At 36.2% G+C, this 22,532-nt stretch overlaps 1 protein-coding gene across 1 annotated transcript in view; it reads right to left on the reverse strand.

Moving 5' to 3' along the window:
* LOC150110340 (dihydrolipoyllysine-residue succinyltransferase component of 2-oxoglutarate dehydrogenase complex, mitochondrial) overlaps positions 1-20,420 on the reverse strand; it is a 258,699-nt gene extending 238,279 nt beyond the window's left edge. Inside the window, exons 1-2 of the mRNA XM_090393052.1 lie at positions 20,321-20,420; positions 78-108 (exon numbers count right to left, since the gene is read on the reverse strand). Of these exons, the coding sequence (XP_090249178.1) occupies positions 78-108; positions 20,321-20,410 (121 nt within the window). The 5' untranslated portion in view covers positions 20,411-20,420. The remainder of the gene's footprint in view (positions 1-77; positions 109-20,320) is intronic.
* Positions 20,421-22,532: the final 2,112 nt, after the last annotated feature.

The following is a 22,532-nucleotide window of genomic DNA, read 5'->3' on the forward strand; positions in this document are numbered from 1 at the left end:
TTTTTAACATACTGATCTTTGCACTAAATTAATATAAAACCTTTTGAGTTCCCAGAATAGAAAATATATACACACACCTGTACACAGCTGTAGCCTATGGTTGTAAGTCTGAAAGAAATAAAAACCAAGAATACTAAGTTAAACAGTATAAAATGGGTCAATTCTTAGTGAGTGAATTAAGAATTTACTCAAAGAATAAATAAGTGAATAAATGCTGAAACAGTAATGCAAAATGAGTTTTTTAATCACAAACTATTTTAAATTATAATGTAAATGATAAAAACATTAAAAATACAAATATCAAATCAGAAATAATCAACTATATGGTATCCAACCCTTTATCAAATGACCTGCAGAACTTCAACCCGCTGACTATGGCTTGGTTATGTTTTTGTTCATAGGGCAGCCCTTGTTTGCTTAGATGTTTCACTTAGTGTTTGGTCATGCCAGAAACACAATGATCATCATCATTACTATTATGTAGTTCCTGGTTATTTAAAGAAATTACAATTCACATACATAAACCACAGTCATTTCCAATTAAAGGATCATTGAAAAAATGGGATAGGTTCAAATTAAAAGAACATACTTTTGACAAAATATGTTCTTTTAATTTAAAATATTAATTTCCAGTATTATAAATATATTGTGTTCATTTGTTCTGATAAGGACAAAGAAGTGAATTATGCTTAATTCAAAGCGTGTTTTATTTAGTAAAAACAGAATTACTTTGATACATGTATGTCTTAAGGGAATGTCCTGATAATTCATATGACACTGCCAGGTTTTTCTTGTAGCAGAAAATAAAACCTTTTTGGTTTTTGCAAAAATGAACTTAAAGATTAAAAAATTAAAATAATTTTTTTTTCCCCTTACCTACATGGAATCACAAGAATCATTGTAGGAGGTCAGTGCTAGTCAACACGAAGTCTATCATACCATTCCTTAAACTCAACAATCACTCTCACACCCTCTCACACAATGCATTCCATGATCCTACCTACTCTATGCAAAAAAATTACTTCCTTCTTACCTTGCAAATTCCAGGAACGGCCCCTTGTTCCTTCCTCTCATTTTACCATATTAAAAACCTCTCCAGTGTTAATCCCATAATAACAACACTTCAACAAATGTCTCAATCATATCCCCCCCACCGTCTTTTATCTACAAAGTGCAGTTTGCATGTCCTCAGTCTATCCTCATAATCACTGTACAACACTGATATCATTTTTGTTATCTGTCTCTGTACCCTCTTTAAGGGTACTTCATCCCCTTTCAAATCTTAGTAACAAGATCTGCACACAGAAATCCAAATGTGGTCTCATCAAACCTCTATATAATGGGACCACCACACTTTTATCTTTCATAGTCAATTTCCTCCTCAATATTGCAATTCTCTAAGATGTCTTCACAACCTTTGCTATATGTTCTCTGAACTTTGAACTTCTATCTACAATCACCCAAGTTCCCTTGCTTCCTCCTCTTCTTCCAGTATAACTTCACCAAGTGAGCATGAAGAATCATATTCATCTGTGGATTCCAAATTTCAAAATATTATGTTCAGTTGCATTAAAGTGACATTCATTCATTTGCCCACCTTTCCAGCTAAGTCTAATCCTCATGAGGAGCCAAACCATCAGCTCTATTACTAATAACCCAAGTTTCACATTATCTGCAAAAAAACTAAATATCTCCCTGTAGTCCTGTAACAATATCATAAAGATTGAACAGGACTACAGGATTGATAGATGGAATTCCTATTGGAATTCCATAGGATTCAGTATTGGAACCATTAGGAATTCCAATTGTAACCTTCCTACTCCCTGATAATACTTCCCAATATATAAGGGGGGGTTTGGAAAGTTCTGACAAACACCAGAACAAAAATCATATTTAAGGAACTGATGTGGAAAAGAAAGAACATACCTTAAAACCCTTTAATCCCCATGTTTCATCAAATTGTAATAATTTGTTCCTTTTCTTTATATTGTACACCCACACTTCAGAGAACGGAGTCTGGCAATATGCCAAGAATAGTCAATTCATGCTGAAGGGAAGAAATAAATAAAGGATGTACGAATTGGTTACCAACATGTGAAATCGCACGCTTTATACGTAAATTTTCCAACTGTTGTACAAGCAAAATAGTTACCATTTTAAGAACTAGAATTTTCATAAAAGAAAAGCTAATTTTCCCGACATATAATAATAAAGACTCATCCCACAAAACACATTGATTACCCTAATATTGGAATTGATTCTCCTTCTTTTGACATGCAAAGAAGTGTCGAAAGGTCTCGCATCTGTGGGCATACAATAAGTGTTTATCAGAAATTTCCAAACCACCACTATCCACTCGTACTGTACAACACTCTGATAACTATCAGAAAACCAGTTATCAATTCAATCCACTAACCTGATATCCTAACCCACATGATGCAACTTAAAAACTAACTTATCATGTGACACCCTGTCAAATGCCTTGGAAAAATTTTTTAAAAAAATGACAGCGCATGCCTTTTCCTTCTCTACTGTTTAATACTGTAAAAGGTAACCAGATTATTGAAACAAGAGTGCCATGTAACAAATCCATGCTGGCCTGCATAAATGATATTGCTCTAATTTGCCCAATTCTACAGGAGTTCCTACCAATTTAAAAAACTTACCCCCCCAGAAGAAATACAAATCAGGTCAATAGTTTGATACCTTCATTCTACCATTGCCTTTATGCAATGGCACTATCTTACGCTCCTTCCACTCTCCAGGTACTTGTCCCATTGCAAGGCTTTCATTAAACAGCCAAGTTAATGGCATGGTTAGTTCTGCAGCACATTCCCTTAAAACAAGTGGCAAAATTTCATCTAGTTTCCTTGCCTCACTGACATTAGCATATTCAGTATTTGGAATAGATCCTCTTCAATCACTTCTAAAACTTCACCACTCCTTATCCTTTTAGGAAGAAAGTCTGCTATACCAGGATGGAACACTAATAAAGTCACAATTAAATAACTTAAATATGTCATCTGTGATCTGTGAAAAAACTGGCAATCCAGTTACAAAGAGAGGATTTCAAAGGGATTTGAACTGTAAGATGCCAGGCTGCTAAGAAGCCTTCATTGCTAAGCATTTGCCGGCAAAGGTTGGTCGATTGGTAGAGCCTCTGCTACTAATGGCTCAGTTAAGTAAGTTTGAGCACAGTTAGTAGTTGGAAGGGGCCGATCATTCGATGCTGTTGGCACACACTCTGCCTCGATGAGTCTTTGGACTCCCTGGAGGTGTCAAATAATAATAATAATAATAAATGCTTTGGAAATGTGAAATGCAACAACATAGATTTCTCTATATCTTTCCATGGCACATGTCCAGAAATAAGCAAGATCTGCTGTGGATCTTGACTGGCAAAATCGTATTAGTGGTCACTGTTTAGTTGATACCTCTCCAGGTGTTGAAGGATTTGACTACTGATAACTTCCTGCATTCCTTTAGATAACACTGAGATCAGAGCAATAGGACAATAATTTGAAGGTAGACACTTATCAATTTGTTTTTGGAAATGGCTGTATATAGGCTTGCTTCCATACTGTACATGATTGCTAACTGAATGAAAGAGTATACAGATGACAGGGTGGGGGGGGGGCAGAACTAATGATAGCAGAGGAATTGAAGCTAAAAAGAATAAAAGTGCATCAGGAGGACAGCGACAGTTACAGGGACTAAAATGACAAAATGTGTAATTGACTGCTATTATAATCCATGGGATATAAGGGAGAATGTAGATGATATGCATTTGCAAATTAGCATGATGAGTACAGGTCAAGTAATTATTATTGGGATATCAACTATGAGGGCATAGATTGGGAAGAGGAATGGTCACAGGCGTGGAAGAAATAAAATTTATACAACTGCTGAGAGATATTTACCTGAGGCAGCATGTAATGGAGGGCACACAAGTGCTGATTCTGATCACAGCAACAGAAAACTTAACACTAAGCAATCTAGTTCTGCTGCTTGTGCTCGGAGAAAGTGATCAAGTAGTCTTAACCTGGGAGATTGACAGATATGCAGAATTTTCAATTCAGAAGAGATAATTTCAGCAGTGCCATGACATAAGAATTTGGAGATAACAGAGATGGTGGTGATGCATGGGGATGGTCCAGGGGTGTTTGAAACAAGTCATATCAGAATGTATACCCAGAGTCAGAAGGATAAATCAGGTAGGGGTTAGATGGATGAATAGTATCATTAAGCAGGAATTGCAGACAAATAGAAAAAAAAAAAAAAATTGATCGGCATGCCCATGACAGTACAAGGCACATGCAAGAAGGGCGACCTGCATAGAAAAGTATGCTAATTATAAGAGAAAGCTAGTTGATAAGGTGAAAAGAAATCCTAAAGACTTCTTTCATTATGTAGCAATTAAAAGGAGAAAATGATTATAGAAGAATGACTTTAAAAAATGCTGTTGATAGGAAGGTAACAGAACAAAACCAAACAGGTGAATTACGGTGTGAGCATTTTGCAGGGGATGTACCATCAAAATGGTGACATTGCAGTGGTAGATGTGACATCAACTGAGAGGAGAACAGAGGTTGAAGAAATGGAGGCACTTAAAATATTGCAGAGCCTCAATACAAACACAACATTGGATGGCATATTGGCCAGCGTGTTATAAAAATGTACAAGGGAATTAACAGTTCCTCTGACCAAACTGCTTAATTTAAGCATAAGTGATGGCAAGATGCCAATGGATTAGAAAGAAGACAAAATAGTCCTGCTGCATAAAGGAGGTTATAAGATAGAAGTAGCAAATGATAGGGCCCAATCAGCATCTCAGGAGTAGTGGTTAAGGTATTGGAGAAATAGATGAGAGACAGAATTTGATAATGGGTAGATCAGGAGAAGGTAGGTGATCAATGGTATACCACACAGATCAGTACTTAGTCCTCTGTTTTTTAGTTTATACATCAATATAAGAAACAATTTTCTAGAAAACATTCAGTTGTTTGCTAATGATGCTAAACTGGGAATAGTGATGGTAAATAAAGGTGATGTAGAAGCCATCATACCTATATTACCTCTCCTTAAGCTCATTCACTGATAAAGCACCCACAACCACCTCTGGCAACCATTCCAACCATTCACCACCCCCCCAAAGCTAAACATCTAGTCCAATACCCTTGCCAAGCACATTCTTACACAGCTTCCAATAGTGACCCCCTTGTTCTCTCCCTTCTGTGTGCTGAAAGAAGACAATTCTATAAAACCCCTTTCATAACTTAAATGCTTCTATCGTGTCTCCTCTTTTTTGCCTACCAGTCAATTTTTGAAGCCTACAGACAGTCAATCTATTCTCATAGGGAGCATTCCACAGAGCTGCCATAATCTTTGTCACTTGCCTCTGGATTCTCTCCACTCATATGCTTGCAACACTACTTTCAACTCTCCTCTATCACTCTTCTTATTCTCTTCACACTTCTTGCATTTGCTTATGAATCACTTTCTATAAACATGTTCTCCAGTATCATTCTTCTTTCAAAAATCTCTCATTCTGCAAAGGTCATACATTTCACACATGCTGCAGCAAACATAATCACCCATGTTAAATATACACCAGGAATGTTAGTAAAGTGAATGCCGAAGAAATTTTTTTGTAAGATTTTTTTTAGTTTTTTTTTTTTTTAAAGTTGCAGGGAATTATTGGAGACAGTTTGTTTTTAAATTAAAATTATATATTTCATGTACTGAAATGTATAATAAAAGGCAATTAAAAAATGCTTTGATAAAAATATAGACAGGTTTAGATGTGATGGTTATTCATGACAGTGCATCATGGTAAAAACAACACCAAATAAGCATAAATAAATAATTTATAGAGCATACTAATATTTTGCTGGATTTCTTATAACCAGCAAATCTTCAGAGCACAAATAACTGTGATAAAACACTGCACTCAATTAGATTGTTGTAGAAACAATCAAATCGTAACTGAAAAGGTACTAATGTCCTGTCATAGTGCTCTTTAGGGGATGGATAAAAACAAAGTTAATTCAGAAGAGTCAGTAGTCCAAGAATGACTGCCTTCCAAATCTTTGGCAAATTAATGCAGCCATACTTGAAGTTAAGCCAGTGTTTCATAGCTGATGCAGGTTCCAGAAAAGGGGCTCTGAATCAGCAGAACACACAGGGTTTAATCTTGAGGGGGGGGGGAAAGTTGAGTAAATGATTTGAGAATACAAACTATGCATTGCACATGGCCTATGACTGAGCAGCTGCAATTAAGTGACCGCTAATTCATAAGTAGTACAGAAACAGAAGACACGACATAATATAAATTTTAAAAAATGAATTTTAATTAGAAAAAGATTTTTGGAAAATTTTCTAGTGTTTTCTTTCCTTTTTCTTGGGGGTGGGGAGTATGTCCTTCCATTTAACACTGTGTGAATGAATATTCAGAATATGGTCTTCCAGTCCTGACTTGCTATCTAGAAGATTGTGAATGCAGTTTTTATGTTCTTTAAGGCAGATATTAACAGGTCTACTGGTGTGTCCAAAGTAGACAAAGTTGCAGGCATAGGGAACTTTATAAATTCCAGGATGAAAATGATCCTTTGGGGAAAGAGATGAAAGGTTCTACCAGGATAGGTGGTTTAAAAGTGGGAGTGCAATTATATTTCTGAAGGAATTTAGACTATCTTTCCGGCTGTACCCTGAATATATAGGATGGGAATATTGTTGCTCATATCTATTTTGTTTTATAAGAGCAACAGCCAATGGGGAAAGAAAGGCATTGAATAACCGATACATATTTATCTACCAATGTACTGCTAACAGAGATCTCTGACCTTATTAAGCCATATATTTCCTTCCCTGGCAGACCTGAATTACTGAAATTTACCATGTATCCAGATTCTTTTTTATTATTATTACGGGCGACTCCAGGGAGTCCTTAGACTCATCGAGGGAGGCCCTAAACATCATGTCCACACAACTATACGACATTCTCACAGTATCTATCATACCTAGCCTTGAACTCATTCACTGTCATAGCACCCACAACAGACTCTGGCAGCTTATTCCACTCATTTACCACTCTAAAAGTAAAGAACCCAGCTCTAACACCCATGCTAACCACACTCTTGCCCAGCTTCCATAGGTGTCCCCTAGTTCACCACCACCAGTCCTGATCTCAAAAATATCCTCTGAATTAATCCTATAGAAACCCTTTAGCAATTTGAATCTCTCAATCATATCTCCCCTTTTCTGCCTATCAACTAATTTCTGCAACCCACAAATCTTCAACCTGTTCTCATATGGTTCATTCCATAGACCTGCTACATCTTAGTCACTCGCCTCTGGATCCTCTCCACCTCCTCCCCATCAAGAAAGAACCGAGGTGACCAAATCTGGGCACAGTAGTCGAAATGAGGTCTTATCAAGGCTCGGTACAGAGGAACTATAACTTGCTTGTCTCTGCTCGTCAAAGTATTTTTCAGCAACCAAGTGAGTTGATGAGCTGATTTAGCTACTTTTGCAATGTGCCCCCTAAACTTCATCTCCCTATCCACCAACACTCCCAAGTCCTTGGCCTCATCAATCTCCTGGAGTACAGTTCCACCAATGTGGTATACTGCTGCTAATCTTTTCACCCCAAAATGCATAACGTTACATTTTATCACATTAAATTGACATCCATTTTCCTTAGCCCAGAACTCCAATCTATCCAAGTCGTCCTGCAAGATTTTGACATCTTCTGCATTCACTACTGCCCTACCCAACTTTGCATCATTAGCGAACAAATGAACTGTTCCGCTTAGATCCTTCCCTATATTGTTAATGAACAAATTAAACAGCAGTAGTCCAAGAACAGTATCCTACGGCACACCACTAGTCACAGGCCATCTTTTGGATTCTACTCCTGAATAAACTACTCTCTCATATCTCTCAATCAACCACCCACCTATCCATCTCACCAACCCTATATCCATTCCCATATGTCGTAGTTTATGGATTAGAATTCCATGTGGTATCCTGTCAAATGCCTTAGCCAGGTCCAGCAGTATCACTGTAAACCCATTACATTTATCCAGTTCAGCCGTTACTGTGTTATAAAACTTGCGCAAGTTACTGAGGCATGACCTACCCTTCACAAATCCATGCTGTCCCCTGTACAGTATCTCATTTTCATCAATCCATTCCTGTATTTTTCCCTTGACTACTTTCTTGAAGACCTTGACAACGACTCCTGATATGCTGATCGATCGGTAATTTGCAACCATAGTCTTGGATCCTCCTTTATGCAGTGGAACTATTTTCCCCTCTTTCCACACCTTCGGACTAAACCAGACCCGAGACTCAGATTAAACAACATAGTCAAGGGCACTGATAATTCTTTAGCCGCTTCATGCAAGACCCGTGCTGGTATACCATCCAATCCCACAGATGTATTCACATTAAGGTTCTGTAATAGACTATTCACCTCCACTTCAATCATCACAATTCCTGTATAAACTAATGGTTCCTTCATTTTTTCAATGTCACCACCTGGATGACATATTTTTGCAAAGTGCTTGCTCAGTAACTCCACTATATCGATTGATTCAGTGACCTCCTTACCATCGGCATTCCTTAAAATCATTTTGCTGTATACAGTTTTTTTTTGCTTGCAGCATATTGAAAAAAACTGTTTTGGATTCTCTTTAGCTTGCATAGTTAGTTTACTTTCATAATCCGCTTTTGCTTTTTTTACCACACTCGTTACCCTTTTGGCCTGCACTTTATACGGTTTGTGTGCCTGCAGGTCACCTCTTTCTTTAAATTCCCTCCACAGTTTTCTTTTTTTGCAGCTCAAGCTTAATGATGTTATTCATCCATTTAACCCCTACTTGTTTTACTATTCAGACCCTAGGTATACAATCAGCCATAACCTCTTGTAAATGCTCCTTGACCACTTCCCATGCTCTATCGACATCCAGCCCTTGCAGTTGTACATGCCATGGCACTGATCCAAGCAATCTCCTAAGCTTGTCATACTTGCCAGCACGGTAATTCCACATATACCCTGTCTTAATTGAAAATTCCACACCTTTAGCCACCTCCCAGGTCAAGAGCTTATGATCACTCTCACCAATAGCTGGCAACATGGTCATATTCATTACAGTCAAATTCTCAGATGCTATTACCAAGTCAAGCACTCTCACACCCCTAGTATTTTCAATTACATGCTGTCTCAGATAGTTATCCGTTAATAATTGAATAAAATCCATTTCCTTTCTCACATGTGTCCTCTCCTCCTTCCAATGAATGTTACCATAGTTGAAATCCCCCATAATAATTACCCTCCTTCCACTCATTTCATCAATTTTTTTACGCATACTATTTCCACCATCTATTCCATCACCTGGTCTATAGCAGCACCCAACTGTATGTTTTATTCTACCAGTCTCAATCTCACACGAAATAGCCTCAAATGAGCTCTTTTCACTAACCTGCAATACAACTTCAATTCTTCTTGTCTGCAGTTCATCAGCTATCATCAATAACACCTCTCCCTCCATTTTATTCTCTCTGTCCCTCCTAAACACAGGTGGATGAGAGTGAAATGGATTTCCTACCCCCAACAGCCAATTACTATATGGAATTTCTACACAAACCAACAGTCTGGTTAAGCCCTATTCCCCCCCCCCCACTGGCATATATGAATTAATCACATTCACCATACATGCATGTTATTTTTCTTGGTAAGGAAAAATACATCCAAAAAACTAGATAGTGCAGTGGATACCTACTCCACTTTCCTCTTACTTGACCAATTTTTACATGAAATTTCTAGAACCAAACACTCAACACAGCTACACCCAAATGAACAGTCTAGCTATGCTAAGTAGATGTTTTTGCTGTTTGGCCTCATGGCCTAGATATCATATATAGTCTTGGCATCCAAAAATACATTTTGCCACAGAAAATAAAACAAACTCTCATTCTTTAAACTGGCTACCAAATGATTCGTTATTCTTTTCTGTTTATAGGAAAGAATCAAACATACATATAAAAGAAGTCACAATCAACTATCCCAACAGTTTAGCATCCTGAGGGCTATCTGATTTAATGACAAAACTCTTCCAAATGAATTCAGGTACCTTTGCAGCACTTTTTGGTCAACAGCTACAACCTTCAGACAAAATGCTGCATGCCCCTCCCCCATTCTTCCCACAACTAACATTTGAGCGCCTCCGTAGCGCAATTGGAAGAACGACGGTATATTGCACCCTTCGATTGGAATAGGCCTAAGTTCGATTCTCGTCGCGACGGGAGGAATCTTTATCTGGTCGATTTCAATCGATGGTGAGTTAGCCGATCTCATACGGAGGTAGCAGGGTTTTTCCTCCCGGAAACTCAGGTTTTTCATCCCGCATACATACAAATCGGTCCTTCAGAACACACGCAATTTACAGACAAAAATTACTAGTTGTGGTGGTGTTGGAGGTGGGCGGTAGATGGCGTTGATTTGTAGTAGAGGTAAGGTGTAGAGACAGTTGAAGATGTTCTCCCGCGATGAGTCTTCGGACTCCTTGGAGGTATCAGGAATAATAATAATAATGAAATTAGAGTAAAACTATTCCCATTCCCTATATCCATTGAAAATATACCTAAAGTACTTCACAAATTTCATCTCCATGCCGCTTTCAAACCACACATCTCCCACTAGCACCTTTCATATTCTGTAAAGAAGCACACACACACTCCTGATACTCCTTCACACAAGATTATATGAAAGAAGATAACTTTTCTACAAAAAAGTTGCTATAGATCAGAGAGACTATTTTTATATTAGTATTACCTATGAAACATTCTCCTAACCCTTAACAAGTATAGCTACATTAATTTACCAAAGATTTAGATGACAGTCATTCTAAGACTGCATTTAGCCCGATTTCTCTGAATTAGATGTTTTTATGCAGACCTTAAAGAAGGGGTCTTCAACCCTTCAGACAGTGCAGGCCACATTAAAAATTTCAGTGAAGTCCGTGGGCCACTAAGCTATACTGCAGTATTTAGAATTGTAAGATGTTTTCCAGATTCACAAGGAATGCTGTGCATTTGATACTTTACATAAAATCCTATAAAAATAAACAAATTCAGCTTTAAGAGTGTAGGTAGGAGTCGGGTTCATGATAAGTAAATACAATCAATACTTGAAAAAAGATAATTTAATGAAGAAAACATCTTTTTTTTACAATGTCAATGGGCAACTTGTCGATGTTGGCATCAATGTTGGAAATTGCTATGCGCAGAGTATTCTCGAGATGTTGGTCCATAATCTGAGGTCTTGTCTCGGACTTCACATGCTTCATTCTGGAGAAGAACTGCTCACATAAGTATGTGCTTCATAACAGAGCATGCATCTTCAAAGCATGCTAGTGAAGATTATCCTGAAAAAATGTAGTCTTTGTAAAATGTAAGCAATGGCACATTGAATAATTTTTCTCTCCAAGAAGAGTTGTTTTGGGATTCAAGCAGCTCCATTTGTACTGAGCCATGCATTGAAAATAAATCTAAAGAAGACTGTTGGTTACGAAAATCACTAAATCTCTCTTCGAACTCACTTCGCAACATAGCTAATTTTGTAGTATATTCATCAAGAAGCGAACAGTTGGACTCAGGAAGAAGCTGAAAATGAATTAAGTCTTTTTTTGAGAGTTGTGCCTCCCAAAGTTTGAGCTTGGCCACAAAAGCTTTGATGTGATCAAACAGAGTGTGCACCAGTTGATATTTGAATTGTAGCCACATATTTAAGTCATTCATATGCAATGAGATGTTGGTCGCAAAGGCAAAGTCTGTCATCCACTTTGGATCGCTGAATTCCACAATTGGCTTCCCTTTTGGTTTGCATGAACTGCTGTATTTCGCTCCTTAAGTCAGACTCTTTTAAGAACCTTCCCTCTGCTCAACCAACGAACATCACTATAATAAACCACATCGCTATGATCCACTTTGAACTCTTGGGTCAAAAACTCTTGGAAATGATGATTCAATCCTCTTGTCCTAATAATGTTGACAACAGTCACAATAACTTTCATGGCATACTCAAATCCAATAGTTTTAGTGCACAAATTCTCCTGGTGGATTAAATAGTGGTAATGGATGAAATCTTTTCCTTCTAGTTCCGGTTCTTTCTGTAGCAGTGCAACAAACCCTTCGTTCTTTCCAACCATATCAGGGGCACCATCAGTTACCACACCCTCGAGGTTGGTTAAGCTGAGGTTGAAATGCTGAAGCGTTTTTCTTAGCGGGTTCAAGAATATCAGTACCTTTCATCGTTCCCTTCACAGGTACAGGCACTAGTAGTAGTTCTATCACAGTGAATTGTTCATCAATGCCACGGACAAAGATAGCCAGTTGTGCTCTCATCTAAAGCAAGTGAATATGACATAAATTCAGACGATCATGTTTTTAAAGTTCCTTCAATGTCATGACAAGTTCTTCGACACGTCGTGCTACAGTTACCCCAGACAAACTCAGTTTTTTAAACACTTCCTTATTATTTGGGCACAGAATTTCCCCAGCAGTGATGAGACACTTTCACAAACTTACCGTCCAAGAAGGCTTTTGATTTTTTTAGCAATTTTTTCAGCTATAACATAACTTACTTTGACGCAAGCTTCACTCTCTTCCTTCTGCCTTTTAAACGTATCCTGCTGGCATTTTAAATCAATTGGGAGACGAGTCACTTTATCCACATGAAGCTGCCCTCGAAGGTGATCGAAATTGGATGCATGCTTTGTCTCATAGTGTCAATTTATATTGTATTCTTTTGATACTGACACTGGTCAGTATGTTTAATAAGCCAGTGTGTTTAATTTGACTCACGACAAAGTAAACACACTGGCTTATCATTGATCAGCACAAAAAAGTACAAATTAGTCCACTTTTCATTAAACGCCCGACAAGAATCACTTGATTTACGCTTTTTACTCATAGGTGCCATAGTGATGGAAGTTGAACCCAAAAAATTATCCAAAATGGCCGTGTAACGGTTATTATCCACTGAATATGTCTCACACTAATGAAAAAAATCTGGCAATATAAAACCACAATAGGTTATGGCTGACACAACAAACCTGCGTGTGCTTATACACGAATATCACACTGTTTATGACTGACTGACGCTGGATAGTTATATGAAAATAATGAAGTATCGAGAACCTTTGAGATGTATCTGGAAGGCACTAGACAGTGCACTCGAATGAACTACTGCTTCAGTCATCTACCTGTGATGTTAGTACTAGTACTTAAGTACTGCTTAGCGCTGGTAGATGGCTGAAGAAGCATGTCTATTTAATATTCATTTTTATAGGATTTTATATAAAGTATCAAATGCACAGCATTCTTTATGCATCTTACAATTTTAAATACCGCAGTATAGCTTAGTGGCCTGCGGGCTTTACTGAAATTATTTTTTATTTAATCGCGTTTTAATGTTAAATAGTTATTTTTTCAAAATGGCCAGCAGGCCATGGCAAAGAGCTCTGCAGGCCATACATTGAAGACCCCTGCCTTAAAGGATATTGTGATAGACAATTAGTTCCTTTTCAATTAAAATTTAAACTGAATGCCATGTATTACCACATTTGCAATATATGTATTGAAGATGCTGGTCAGAAATCCTTCAAAAATATTAGTAAGTTCAATAAAGTAATTATTTTCTTTTGGTGATGTTTATACCAGAAAGCACTGTCATGGTATGATATGTCATAATATTCATCGAAAAAATTCAGAGATGAGTGATCAAGATGGTGACAGGTCTGTAGAATACTCCCTACAAGGATAGGTTGAAGATTTGTGGGTTACAAAGCTTAGTTGATAGGTGAAAAAGAGAGGACATGATAGAAACTTTTCCGATATTAAAGGGCCGTTATACAATTGATGCAAGTGAAATTTTTTTAATATATGACAAATAATCAGAGAACTAAGGGGCCATCTGTGGAAGTTGTGTAAGAGTGTGTTTAGTAGGAGTTAGAAGACCAGATTTTTTGCATGGAGAGTGAGTGGAATGGATTACCAGAATTGGCTGCGAGTTCCCTGATGGTAAATGAATTCAAGAGAGATATGATAGGATTTGTGTGTATGATGGTTGATTGGGGTCTCTCATGATGAGTCTCCAGACCCCATGGAAACATCATAAATAATAATAATATAAACTTTTCAGTAATAATTCCGATATATTTGACACTAACATTTTGCATATGCCAATTTGCTACCCCATCATTTACCTATAGACAGCAAAATTTTCAGGAGAAAAAAATAAAATAAATAGACAGAGAAAAAAAATTTTTTTTTTAGATGTCAAATTACTTTCTAAAAGTAAAATGTATTCTGTGTGCCGAAAACAAAAGAAATCCATGTTTATACTGAGCATAAGAGAAAACTGTGTGTACATGACAAATGTATATGGACAAAAAAAAAAAAAAAAATTAAATGATAATGTTTCTTGTTTTTAACATGTGCTTGAAATAAAAAATTAATTTAGAGAAACTGTATATATATATATTTTTTTTAATAACTTTTTTTAGTATTCATTCTGATATGTGTTTCTTAATGGTATTCTGTTACATCACATTAAAGTTGCAGGTTAATATTTTCCTAATTATATTTTTTTTTCATTTATTTTCATTAGATCTTTGCTTTATTCCTCTGCATATTTGCACACATCACTTTATTTTTGATCAGCTCAATGTTATCAGCAAGGCATAAAATCTACTTTGAAAAAAAAAAATGGTAATTCCTTTTTTCAGCAAAGGTTGGTCGATTGGTTGAGCCTCTGCTACTAATGCCTCATGCAAAAAGTTAAGCAAGTTCGAGCATAGTTAGTAGTTGATCAATCGTTCGATGCTGTTGGCACACTCTCCCTCGATGACTCTTTGGACTCCATGGAGGTTTCACATAATAATAATAATAATTCCACATACACTTTATTCAGCTTACATACAGTAAGAGGATATAAGAAACTTGTTACCATCAAATTTAAAGAAAGACTAAAACTGTACTCCTCTGGAAATAAAAGCACATAAGGGAGAGTAGTCCAAAGAACAGCAATAGGGGAGAGGGAGTGAGAAAGAATAAGCAAATAGGAAATTAGTTCATAATGATATCAGGAAAGAACTTGACATTGTTAGCAACCAGGAATGTCTTAGCAGAGCTAACCTCAGGTGGTATGGTCACTTAAACAGAATGGAAGAGGGAAGATTAGCAAAACAAGGGTTCTCTACAAGGTTGGCAGGAAAAAGACCCAGAAGAAGACCAAGATATAGGTGGATTGATACAGTAAAAAATGCCTTAGAAGACAGAAATATAAGATCTGATAATGTTGGAGTCTTAACAGGTAACAGATTGATTTAGAGGAAAATTGTAGATAAGAAATTAGTGGCAATGTGCGTTTTTCATGTAATACTATCATATCCTGTACCCCCCCCCTAGAGGGTATATGTCAGAAATTTGATGATGGAATCGTCTTTCCTCTTCCATGATGAAATTATTTCTATAAGCCTGGGGTTGAAGTGCAAGAAGACAGTAATTATTCACTGTACATCTTAGATTTACAGAAGAGCAGACAATGTACCAATACCAATTCAGATAAATGGTGATCATGAAATATCTCAAGGAAATCTTTAGCAAAAACTGAATGTCTATGTGGAAGAGTGGAATAAATTTGAGAAATGAATCACTAATCAACATGATTACTGTCTTCTATATAAAAATAAAAAAAGAAATGCAGATTGAGAAACAACAAAAAAATTGTTATAATTATTATATAACACTTCCATTGAGTCCCAGGACTTATCAGTTGGCTACACTAGAAAATTCCATCCACCCTACAAACATATTTTTTGTCTGTTTATTGCATGTGTTCTGGCTAGTTTGTTTATTTAATAGTGGAAAAAAACTTAGTTAAAAAAAAAAACCTCCACATAAAACCGGCTAAGTGAGAAAGCTTAAAGATTCTTTATGTCATGATGAGAATCAAACACTGTACTAGAGAACAAGTTGTTTATGCTAAGGAACGCATTTTTCAATTATCTGTTTTTTGTTTATTTATTCTTTTCTAGCAATAAAAACATAACAGAATATCACTGATAATCTAACACATGGCAGCACAATGAACATAAATGCCTTTGTAGCATAGCTGGAAGGATAACAGGACATGCACCCATCAAAAGGAAAATAAGTTCAATTCTCATCACGAGAGGAATCTTTAAATGAATTTTTTTTCGAGTGAAGGTGAGTTAGCCAATCTCATACAAGAGGCAGCAGGGTTTTTTGCCTCCCAGAAATTTGTATTTTACTTCCAACATTGAGGCAAACTGGCCAAAGAACATATGGCAAAAATATTATTATTGGACAGAAGGAGGATTATGTAGTGCAGACAGTGGATTGTGTGATGTGCAATATGGACCAATTTTCAAACTGAAGTTAACTGAATAAGAAAGTTTTTTTTTTTTTTCCAGTGACTTAAGGACAAAGATAAGATTTCCACAAGCCACCTATCAAAGTATAAAATATACAAAAATAACTGTCTGTGTGAGAGATGCTAAATTTGTATACTTAGAAAATGCAAATAATACAAAAAAATAAATAAATACTTAAATCTTTGACAGTAATCATCAGCAAGCAACTGAATATTTGCTTTCAGGTTATTTGTTATATCATTTTTGTATAAATTAAACAGTAGCAGTCCCAACACTGAACCTTATGGCACCCCCATTAGTCATTTGCTACTGATACTTTGACAGCATACCACATGAACTCTGTTACTCAAATTAAATTAGAACAAATGTGGATATATATATATATGACACTGGTTATTATGTGGATAAGAGGATGTCTGCAGGACAGATATCAAAATGTTATATATGTAGGAACAGAATCAAGGTGAAAACAAGTGACTAGTGATGTGCTACAAAGTTCAGAGCTTTAATTTTTACATAAATAACATAGGTAATAACCTGAAAGGAAATATTTAGTTCTTTGCTGATGATGCAATAGATAGAGTAAGAGTTAATCAAGGTGATGTGGAGAGCTTGCAAGATGATTTTAAATAGGCTGTCATTTATGGGTAAAAGATAATGGGTATCAGTTTAATGTGGAGAAATATAAAGTTATGCATTTTGGGATAAAGAGATTAAAAGCTGTGTACCACATTGATGGAATTGTACTCCAGGAAATAGATGAAACTAGACATTTAGGGATGGTAGTAGACAGAGAGATTTCAGATTAGAGGACACATTGTTAAAGTAGCTCATAAAATTACTTAGCAATTGAAGAACACACTAACAAGTAAAGATAAGAAAAGAAAGTTATTCCACTTTCTAAGGCCTTGATACTTCCACATTTGGATTACTCTGCTTAGGTCTGGTTTCCTGGGGATGAGGAAGAGGCGGAGAAGATTCAGAGGTAAGCAACCATGATGGTGAGTGATCTGTGGAATGTTCCCTACAAGGACAGATTGAGTGTGGGGGGGGGGGTGATTTTAGAAGTGGGTTGATAGGAGTAAAAGAGGAGACATGATAGAAACATTTAAGTTGCTTCAAGGGTTTTATAGATTGACGAAGGAAAAATGTTTCAGCACTGCCTAGAGGGGCCAGAACAAGAGGTCATTCTTCTTGAATAAAGTTGAATAAAGGGTTGGTTCATAAAGGGTGTGAAGACTAGATTTTTTTTGCTTAGAGTTGTGAGTGAGTGGAATTGGTTCCCGGAGTCAACTGGCAGTGCTTTGTCTGTTAATGGGTTCAAGGAGAGGGTATGATACATTGTGTGAATAGTTTGGGTCTCCTGCAACGAGTCTTCGATCTCCAAGGAAGTGCCCATACAATAATAATAATAATAATATAGAATTGTCTCAAATGTTGTGTTTTTAAACTATAGAACTAAGCTTTTCATGCTTTTGAATGTATAAAATCTAAATGCTCATCAGGAAAAGATTAAAGTATGAATCTCCTGATTTGAATTTCCTGGTTTTTAATTATTTTTTAAGGTAATCAGAAACTGCTCAGCTAACTACAATATTATTACTCTTGATGAGCAATAAGTTGAGCATAAAGAAAAAACTTGTTAACATTGGATTTGAAGATCTGAAAATCATGCTCTTTGAGGAAATGCATAGAAGGAATCCAGTTCCAAAAGACAGCAGAAGAAGGAATGAATAAAGAAGCTGAAAAGTTATTCTGTGAATCTGAGTTGAATTGTGAAGGAGTACTATGTGCTGAATAGCTGCTGTACATTTTTAAAAGATTTAGAGGATGAGCAATTTATGTAAATATTTATATAAAGGGCAAGAAGCAGTAACTGGACACTGTATGAAAGTGAATGTAGTAATTTTGTTTTTTTTTCCAAGTGCAAATCCCATCTAAGCAAGGTCATAAACCTATAGTACATTAGTACTATGAGAGCACTATGAATTTTTTTCTATTTTTTTTATTTATTTTTATACTTTTTTTTTGTACATTTTTAACCAGGTCCGGAAAAGTTGCTCTAAAGACCAAACATAGAACTTTTGCAAGCCATTTCATTCCTCCAACAAGCAAGACAATGCTCTCACACCTAAATGGTAGGATTTGAACCCTTCAGCCTGTTGGTTACAAAGCAGTACACCAGTCACTCTAACAACGAGGCTGGTACATACACTGGTGGAAGATGAGAATGGCGAGAGATGGGGCTCTCTCTTTGATAAATCAAGTATTTTTAGAAAGCTCTGAGACACAGCTCCAAACATGAGAACAGCATCTGATTTGTAATTTGTACAGTGTTAATAACTGTTCAGAAGAAGTAACACCTCAGGTGAAAGAGAAACTCAAATGATGAAAGGAGAGGGGGGGGGGGGGAAATGGTTACTAAGGACATTTGTAACATATAAACCAAGAATGGAGATTGTAAGTTTTTTCTACAAAAGAAATCTCATCTTTTCTGGGGATTTCTTGCCATTCATCTTGTGAAATGTAAGAATAGAAGAAATTGGTCATTTTTGCAAGAAATGATACTGAAAGATGAATTTCGAATTATGACCAAAATAACTAACACTATGAGAACAATATCCATTAATTAGCCAGCATGCAGGATGAAAAATGCTACATCACTCCCACTGTGGAAAATTTCTGCAACAAACATACTTTCCACAGGTATGTTCTAAACTAAGCCACCAATGTTTAAAATAAAATAATTATTTAAGAATTATTTGAAACAGAGACGGTTTAAAATAATAACACATGGAAGTCCAAACTCCTTAAATGGCTTGGAGAGTACCAGAAATGCTTGATTCTAATTGATCAAAGAGAAGAGTAATATTAGTAAAATATCATACTAACTTTACAAATATATTTAATGTTAATGATGAAATACCTTTAAGAAGTACAAAATATTATACCAAGCAGTTGAAATCAATGCTTCATTGGCGAATGGTTTATTGACTATTCATGGACTCATATTCTAGCTTTTTAAGTTAAGGCACTGCCTGTAATTTCTAAAGAGAACTTAACTCCGATGATGTAGCTCATGGATCTAAAAAACTCTCGTATTTTGTTAAACCATGAATGCATTCAGGCAATACATTGATCTCCTTTATTCCCACAAAATAATAATGAAATGGTATTTATCTTCGGTATTGTCTACAATCGCCCATATTATTTGCAGCAAAAAATAAGTAACAAGCAATTTCCACGGACAAAATTAAAGAAATTTAGTTTTTATATGAAATCGATGAAAACATATGCTGACGGCATTATTCTTAATACGATCAGTAATTCGGATGGAATATACATAAGTTTTGAAAAATAATAATAAAATATATTATTTCTGGAAAATTTTCCAAGTTACTCCTCTAAATAAATATTAATTTTTATAGCTATTTTTGTTTAAAAGTACCCCTTTTATGGTGTCATTGGCTTTTTACTCAATTTTTAGGGCATACTGATGTTTTAAAGATATAAATATATGAAGAATATAAGGAAGGAATCATGCAATTGCAGCAATAATAACTCATTTTTTCATAGGCAGTCACCACATGCATATAAATGTTAAATGAACGAACTGAAAGATGACCGATTACACGTCCTCCGAAACCCAAAAAATACCGTGCATTATCTATCTACTTCATTCGTTTACCATTGAAGGAATAAGTGTTAGAAAATAAACTACCTGCGGCACAAGATCTCGAGAAATATTTCAAGAGAGTACGGTAAAATTTCATTACTTCCGCTAAAAGTCTTATGAAGCCGTGTTATCCTATAGGAATGTTCATGGTGGTGGAAAAAAATGGGGAAAAAAACGTTACCCTCAAAATCCCATGATTTTTCTTTACTGAAGCAAATCTCGAAATACTCCTAGGTAAGTTACGAGTACTAGAGGCAACGATAGCGGCCATCTTGACCGTAAGTAAAAATAAATGTAAGGTTATTGCTAATGATTTTCAGTGACAAAAAACGAAATTGCTCTAGAAAAGAAAGGAAACTACATTGGGGATTTCGCATCACGTCCTCATCCAATAAATTATTGTAATTCGGATACATTTAAAACCACCATCGATAAATGTAATTTTTCCCCCCTCGCCTTTGGTTAACAAATTTATTGAATATTTATGTAAAATATGAATGTTGTAAGACATGTTTGATGCACAGAAGAAATGCGGTAAAGGTCAGACCGTTACATTTAAGGGCTGCAATCCATTATGATAAACGCCCAAGTTTTTATACAAGTACCAGATCATGAACAAATCTAGATCGGGTGGGAAGCTACTCCATTTCTTTCCTAGGGGAGTCGTCACCCACCAAGAAAGTGATGGGTGTTCAAAAACAAATAAGATGCTTATAGAAGTTCAGCCAAACCATTTCCAAGCCGATAGATTAGAAAATACCTGAAAAAGAAATATACATAAAACGATTATCAGTGACCTCAGATATGTTGTTGCAGGCAGAAATGTTTTTTTTAACAACGAATCCATTTACACTGAATTAATTTTCTTTTGGGGTGGAAATCGTAGTTATACTATGTACTCCAAAGGCTGTGACAAAAAATTGTTAAGAATTCTGATTTTAAAGTATTGTATTTTTCCCTTCAGCCTTGAGGCTGGTGTGATAGCGAATAAGGTACCATATCAAGGGGACTATTATGAAGCAAGGTGGTTTTCCATTGCCTTCCATGCCGTAAGTATCTTAAGACTGTAGCCGCGTGTATTTACGGAACGGTTTGCCTGTTTCGAGGGATCAGAAACCCGAGTTACAGGGAGAAAAACCCTCCACCTCTGTATGAGGCTGGTTAACTCACCTGTAGCCGAAAGACATCAAATAAAGGTCCTCACGTCATAGACAGGAATCGAACGCAGGTCTTTCCGACCAAAAGGCGTGTCTATACCGACTGACCTACCGAGACTCAGATTTTTAAGTATCGTGATACATTTCATACTGGACTGAAAAACGTGTAATATGAAGCAAGACAGCGGGAGTTAAAATAAAAGTTCTGGGATGGATGTCTAATAAAAGCATTTAAAGCTTCTCAACGATCCCAACAAAAGAGTGGGAAAAGCGAGTTCAAACACGGTAGTTGTGCCACTAAAAGTTGCCAAAATAGTCTCCTTTCAATATTTCGAAGCATATTTTTATCTAATTGAATTTAGAATCTAATTGAATTATGAATATTATCCAGTTAACTTAATTCAATATGATGATTATTGAATTAACAATGATATAAAATTAGATGACCATACCTATCAGAGTGGAACACTTCCACAGTATAAAGATACTGTATACCACTGTGCAGTAGCATAATCTTCTGGATATATGGCAATGGTTCATATCGAAGCCTTTTATGATGATGATTTAACCATTGAGCCATGTTCGATCCTTGATAACTTCGTAAGCAAGTATTTCTTACCACAAAGTGTTCTGGTGATATTCTTTTTACAGAGTAGTTCACCAATGCTTTCCCAACCCCTGTATTTTATTCAAGCTTGGGACCGGCATATAACTGAATAAATCAGCATATGGCAGGGCTGAAAGTATTATCGGCTGTAATCCGTGTGTGTTCATGAGGCCGGTTTGCCTGTTCTGGGAGACGAAACACCAGAGTTTTCAGGTGAAAAAAAAACCTAGTTCCATAGGAGACCGGTTAACTCGCCTTGAATCGAAAATGACCATGATAAAGGTTCCTTACATCATGGACTAGAATCGAACCCAGGGCTTTCCGACCAAAGGAATTCGTCTATATATATATATATATAAAGTCTAAAGTCTGAGAGACTTTAATTTATTGATAGCATGAGATTACTATCAGCGAAGGCTTCAAGAATAGTGTATGGCCTCGTGTCTTCAAAGGTTAATTAGGAATACGGAAGCTCTACCTATTCGTTTTTGGGAATAAATGCATTACAGGATTATTTAAGTTCTATTTGGATTTATAAATAAATAATTTACTTATAACTTCATACAAAGGAATATATGAACTGAAAGAGATCAATCGAACGCATTCTATTCTCGAAAGAGAGTATGCAG

This window comes from Typopeltis vanoorti, chromosome 1 (genome assembly GCF_054136105.1).
Source record: "Typopeltis vanoorti isolate ZY-2024b chromosome 1, IOZ_Tvanoo_1.0, whole genome shotgun sequence".
Classification (NCBI taxonomy): Eukaryota; Metazoa; Arthropoda; class Arachnida; order Uropygi; family Thelyphonidae; genus Typopeltis; species Typopeltis vanoorti.